Below are 6,928 nucleotides of genomic sequence, written 5' to 3'. Positions count from 1 at the left end.
GGTGTTGCAACTCATTGTCAGTGATTTAAGAGGGGGCGAACTTGTAAATAAGACAGAGTATGGTGAAATGAGAGGATTATTACTATGTAAGCCGACAGAAATCCATTTTAAGTGATCTACCTTTAAAACCTGCATTGATGTCATATGGTTTGTTTCATTGATTTATTAGCTGCTGTATATATTGGACTGTGATTTATTTTGTTTTTATAGACTGATGAAGCACTAGCAGACATGAAAGCCCTTGCCATTTCAAGTTTTACTGTATTTTTAAGCCATGTTTTTTAGTCCTTTCAGTTTTTTGTTGGTACTTGGTTTTGTTTGGACTTGCTTTTATCAGCACTACTTCTTTTTGTCCTTATCTTAATCCCATGTATTGTCATTAGGGTTAATATACAGTTATTTACCATGGGATGGGTAAGGCCGCTCTATAACCAAATGATATGATTTTCAGCACAAAAGAGGAAACTGTCTCAGCTTACTTATCTATGAACCTACGTGTACCATTTATTTGATTGACTTCAAAATAAAGTAAAACACTGTAGCAGATTCAAAAATGTGTACACCTTTTCACTTCTTTTTCCACCTAATTCACCATAACAGGGCAACATGCTTGTGATCTCCGGCGTGTCAGCATTCATCTATTTAATTTGTAGCCTGTTGTAATCTGATCTGGCTGATCTTGTGAGTTGGTTGAGGACTACTAGTAGTAACCGAAAACAATGCAGTAAGCCCGTCCAGCAAGCTCCTGCAGTAAGGAACAAGTTAGGAAGCCATCTCCCATTCAGGTCAGTGTAAATAGAAGTGGAACGTCACAGACATTAGGAGAATATCCACTAAATCTGTCATCCCAAGAACAGCTCTACTAAGGTTAATGATCCTGTGGAAAGTCAGTATGACTTCACTTTATCCAGCTCTCCTTTCCAGCATCCATTTTTCACTAAATGCTTCAGTGGGGCACAAGACATAATAAAATATGCCAGACATTTACTGAGTTTTTTCATACAGCAACAACACAGCCATAATCTTCATAAGATCTGAGGTTGCCACCCATCTGTCTCTTTTTCCATCGACTATTTGGAAATCAAACTGATTGTCCGACAGTCTGGAAAACACTATTCATACTCTGGTATCAACGACACTCTGCTTTTTTTTTTTTTTTTTTGTTAATACAGAAAAGCATAGTAAATTGGTAGATTTACTGTGTTTTTCTGTATATAAACTGCATCTCAGATGAGGAAAAGAGGATGAACTGAAAGTGGGTGGGAGAGGGGAAGAGAAGGGCATGGTTATGGGGAGGTGTGAGGAGTATGGCCTTGGTCTGGTTTTGGCCACAGCTAAATGTGGCAACCCATCAGATATCTTACAGTAACAATGGTGTAGCCAGGCTGCCTTTCTCCCACTCACCTCTCTCATTTCTTCTACATTTGAAAATTGTTCAGCTCTGTATATATTGTTCTCTGTTAAGCAGCAGAGATAGGTTTGTGACTATGTCGTACATTTTATTCTGTTCTCCTTACAACTTTTTTTTTTCAAATATTCATTGTATGTATGTATTCCTACTTTGTTGTAATTTGTTTTCTCAGATGTATTAAGCACAGAATTTATTATTATTTTCCATTTCATTGCAGTTTTTTTATCCCCAGCATACCAGTGTGATTGGGCTTTTGCCAATTTGAACGGTCTTGGTGTATATATATAAATATATATATATAAATATATATATATATATATATATATATACACACACACACACACACACACACACACACACACACACACATATGTGATGTGTGTGTGTGTAAAAATTGTCTACATGAATACAGCTGTCACTCAAGAAAGGAAAGGCATTTCTCATGTGGTTACTAGTACTTTTTCATTTGTTAGCGATTTGGTAAAGGCATTAATCTGTAGTTAACTTTTGTTGCTACGTTCAAACCTAAGACCTTAAAAACTGCTACATAGTGAATTAATTCCTTTACCAATCCTTCCTGTTGATTTAAGTGCAGTTGAACATTTACAGTTGAGCCTTAGCATTATATTGCTGGGTAGTTTTTCAGTTGAGACACTTTTGGTAATTTTCCAATCAATTAAAACTTGTGTTGCACACTTGTCTTCAGTCCTGTATAGTCCTGCTACATCTTGCTCACTCATCTATTTACATTGTGTTTGATACAAATACACTACTGCTCAGTCAAAGTGCCTTACTTATTACTTGTAAAAAGTCTATTACTCTGCCACTAACGTGGCCGCATGGTACATTATATTCCCCTTACCTCTTACAAATCAGTATTTTTCATTTGTCTGTTTGATGGGTTTCCCTCCTCCCTCATTTGAAGCATATAATGCTTAGTCAGCAGTGCCAGTTTGTAATGTCAAACTCATTTTAATGTTCATAACATTTGCACTCCTTTTTCATACACATTCAGTGTAGTAGGTTGTTTCACTGTGTTTATAGTCTGTGATTTATTTTTTGTCTAGATCTGCCAAGCTCATCCAAGCCATTTGAAATCCCCACTGACCCATTGGTTATTGCTGTGATCTCAGTGTTTGTCATCATGATTGGCATCCTAGCCCTTGTAGTCTTCCTAAGGTACAGGCAGAAGAATAACCGAACAGAATTCAGACGATTGCAGGACCTTCCAATGGTAAATGTTTGTCTGTCTGTGACTTTTTTTTTGCATTCTGACATTTGTAATGATTATCTGAATTGTATGCAGTGTTGTATTATCACAGATTGGAAGCAGTGTTGCGCACAGGATTCTGGTATATTTGAAAGGTCACCTTCCTTTTTCTTGACATTGCCCTTCTCACCACATCCTCTGTGCCCCACCATTCAACAGTGGAGCAGTATATAGCTCCGTAGTCTTCATGGTACCCTCAACACCTCCAATGTTCATAGCTCTTTGTGGAGGCTGACCCAGAGGTAGGACACTTGCTGCTTTCACTCCACATCTGCAGCGGCCAGTGATTCTTTTCAATCCCCAAGGACACTGGGAGACAGCCCATCTGGTCTTTATGCTAATTCCTCCCTTAGGGAATCCAGTACGGTCAGCCATTCTCTGTGCTGGTGTCTACTCCCTGCTTTCCCCCTCATACTTACATCTGTCTCAGCATGGCACCCTCCCTTTCCCTTCCTTCATAAACAGTAAAGCAAAGTGTTTTAGTACCTCTGCCCTTTTTTCGGTCTTTCATCATTTCACTGCTTCACTGCTCTCTTTACTCTGCCCATCTGGGTTTATCCCACCCACCCTCTTGCTGTGTGCTTAAAGAAGCTTTTGTTTCCCCTCTTAACTTTTTCTGCCAAGTCCCTTTTAGCTGCCCCCCCCAATCTCTTATGTTGCATTTCAACTTCCTCCTTGTATTGTCATTTGTCACCCCCTCTCTTCAGCTTCTTGTCTGCCATGTGTTTTGCGCTAATCACTAGCCTTCATTTCCCATCCTCTGTAAACACGTTGCCCTTCTTGTTTTATTTTTTGCCCCTTCGTCAAAGCCCGTCTGTGTACTGCAGCCCCGATTCATGTCTCGTAGCTTATCTGTTAATTAATTTATCCCTCTTCCTATTACTTTGACCATCTCTCCACCTTATCATAATGCATGCCACTAAAACACCATGCTGTTGTCTTTGCCCTTGTGTTTTTTTTTTCTCCCCTCTCTCTAAACCACATAGTAACATGATCACTTTTGACTAATGGTGCTTTTATCTGGACCGCCTTCATCCCCTTTCACTTTAGTTAGGCCCACGTACAGAATTCTGTCCTTTTTGGCACAGTCCCACACCAGTAGGCTGCAACTCCTCATGTCCAGGAGGACCTCAATGAACTCTTGATCCTTCTCTTTTATGTACATTGGAGTCTTCAAATTTATTTGGCAGATTCAGATCACCATGACTATAATCCTCTTTCTTTTACCAAACTTCTTTATTCTTTCCTCCATTTTCTCATCCTCCTCTCTTTGTGTCTGGAGATGGTTAGTATACTGTATGTTTACCAGCATTCCTCCCCTTCCTCTGCCTTTACCATCAGGGCACTTACCCTAGGTTTTGGCTTCCTCCTACTCTCTTAAGTTCTAATATGACAACCCTGTTTTATGCAGATTGCTGCTGTACCTCCACCTTTCCCCTCACTGTCATTTCTAAGCAACCTCACACTCTGCTGTCACTAGCTCATGTTTCTGTAATGCAAACCGTTTTTTTCATGTGCCTTTTACCTGTGTTTCTCCTGGTCATCAAGCCTCCCTGTATCAGTCTTGAGCCCATTTGTTCCCTCAGTGGTTCTCTGGGAGAGCTTACCAGAAAGGGTGTCATCCAGGTTAAATGTAGAGGTGATTTATACCCTCACTGACAGGACCTCCACCACAGGGAATCCTACACCTTTCGTGTGTGTGTGTGTGTGTGTGTGTGTGTGTGTGTGTGTGTGTGTGTGTGTGTGTGCGTAGGTGCGTGCGCACTCTCATCCTTTCATCCACATGTTAATGAGGGCAACATCAGTGGCCTGGAATTACCAAACCCACATCTTTGTTTCTGCCATTTTCTGTCCTGTATAGCACTCCATTTATGCTACCACTCCCTCCACCCTGAATGGGCAAATCAGTGCCAGCTCTTGAACCACTATTTGAACTCTGGTCATCAGGGTCATAATCAAGAATTTATCCTTCTGTATTCTACACATGGGCACCGTGATGCAAACAGTTTCCATCCTGCCCTCCTGCATCTGTGCTTGAAGTTCCCCCATCTTTCTACCGAGACTTCTTGCAGTGCATAGTTATTCTACCTGTCCATTCCCTGAGTCACCTTTGTTCCTGTGGTCTTTTCTGTGGCTTTTTTCCCCTAATCTTTACTTCCTAAAGCCCCACCTCTTTTCTGCATCTTTGACACCAGTATTAGTTTATAGGTATAGTTCTTGATCTTTCCAAACCATCTCGGATCACTACTGATCATTTTGAGCTGAGATGGGACCCATATCTGCCCAGCAGGTTTCTTTGCCTAGATCCCCACCCACTGGCCTACTAGTCCCAAGCCATTTTCTCTTTTCCACCACTGTAGGGAGTTTGGTGCAGAGCAGTACCTCTCAACCTCTTTGCACAAGGAATCTGGATGAAGCTTTAAATAACGGGGGGGGGGGACCACAGACCCAAAAACAGGAACAGATTTTAAATATTGCTCTTATAAATGTAGAATGTTGCTAGAATAAAAGGTGTTGTGTTAGTATGCATTTTCTGAGGGATATGAAGTCTAAAAGTCAAATACATGTCATGCTTGTCTGCAGGCAGAAGTATTACTTCTAATAATACTACTTCCAGCTCATTATCTTAGCATCTTTTTACCAGCTCCTTGCCCTGCTTGTTAGTATTTCAGCTGCTTTTTTACTCAACGTGTGTTCATTCCTCCCACTTTGTGACCATTTATTTCTCCTTCTGTGACTTAACTCTTGAATCCTGAGGCCAGTTTCACAATAGTCTGGCTCCAGTGTCTTCCTTGACCAGGCTTGATGTCTGAAGCATTACTTCATGCCTTATGTTCATGCCTCTTCTGTCCACTGTCTTCCTCCAGTCTGTTTCCAGTACCCCCAGCCCTGCTCATTGTCTGTTCTCGTTGGTTTACTCAAGTCTTTACCATTCCCGCCTTTCCTTTATTACAATTTTTTTCACCGTTTGGTCCCTTTCAACCCTTGTCCTTTTCATCTGTCTGTATGCCTTTTTCTGTCCACTGCCCTCCTGTTCTCTTTATGATTTTGGTTTCTGTATAGCCAGTTCTGTCTTTCTCATCCCTTCATCACTTGGCAGTATCTGCAGCTGTTCCTTTGTCTTTGCTTCCTTCTTTTTGTCTTCTGTGAGTCTCCCATTTTTTCCCTTCACCTTAATCTGTACCACATCAATTGCCTGTACTCCTCTTAGTCCCTCCTTGTGTCTTTGGGTCTTGTGCCTTTTGGCTTGCTGCTCTTTTTCTAGCCCATCTTCTCTACCAGCCTTTGCTTGTCTCCCCTTTCAATCCCATGCTGCAATTTTTGCCTTTATACATAACATCTGTAGCTCATGCAGTAGTACTCATCTGTAAACAAACTAATCCAACAAATCTTAACTGTGAACAAGCCAAGTTCTTAATACATAAATTCAAAAGTCCATGAACCTAACTTAGTAAAAGCAAATAAGAAATAATTAAACATCTCTACTGAAGGTGGTTAAAAACACTGCTGATCCCTGTGATGATGCCCCTCAATTACTTATCTCTTTGTTCTGTGTGCATTGTGTTTACTATTTACCTGTTGTATCCCAATGTCTGACCAATGATATAGTCACATCCTCAGTCTTTATGGGATAGGGTGTCTGGCAGTGGAAAGTACACTGAACTCAAATTTGTACAGATTTGCATCATGTACTTCTGCAAACCACACAGAGAACATCTACCATGCTTCATTCTGTGTTTCATTCACCTTAGCTTTATGCTTTACTTGGGGGGTTGGTTAAGGGGTTTACTTCACAGACACAAGGTACAGGGTATGATGCTCTTGTTTGAAGGGAAATTGGATAGGCTTGATATGGCCTGCAAGGGCAGCTAGCCTACTACTTACCTATGAACTTACCCGTGAATGCTGGACTTTGCCAGGGTGTCATGAAGGCAGTAGTAGTTCCCTTGTTCTGTCCGTGGAACAGGAGAACAGGCCATTGGTTGCTTCATCCTACTTGTTTTCTCCACCCCAAGCTTAAAACTAGGTTTGAAGTAGAGCAGATGGATGTCTTGCCTCTGTGTTAGCAGTATTCCACTCTTCATAATTTTTAATCTTTCTGTTTTTTGCCTTCATTAATTTAAATTGTAGTGTATTAGATTTTGTGTGTAGGGTGAATCTGGCTGTAACTATTCAATGTACTATGAAATGCTGTGCAATTTTTCTGCTTTTATGTAATCAACCTGGCCTCATATTAGATGCAGTTT

At 40.8% G+C, this 6,928-nt stretch overlaps 1 protein-coding gene across 1 annotated transcript in view; it reads left to right on the top strand.

Moving 5' to 3' along the window:
• Positions 1 to 6,928, top strand: part of LOC122809035 (putative GPI-anchored protein pfl2) — a 574,977-nt gene that overhangs the window by 565,218 nt on the left and 2,831 nt on the right. The window contains exon 4 of the mRNA XM_044080240.1: positions 2,479 to 2,645. Within this exon, the coding sequence (XP_043936175.1) occupies positions 2,479 to 2,645 (167 nt within the window). The remainder of the gene's footprint in view (positions 1 to 2,478; positions 2,646 to 6,928) is intronic.

The sequence above is a fragment of the Protopterus annectens genome, chromosome 8.part0, assembly GCF_019279795.1.
Source record: "Protopterus annectens isolate FY-2018-M chromosome 8.part0, PAN1.0, whole genome shotgun sequence".
In the NCBI taxonomy this organism is placed as follows: domain Eukaryota; kingdom Metazoa; phylum Chordata; order Ceratodontiformes; family Protopteridae; genus Protopterus; species Protopterus annectens.
Note: the sequence above shows the minus strand (reverse complement) of the source record. Positions and strands in the feature narration are given on the sequence as shown.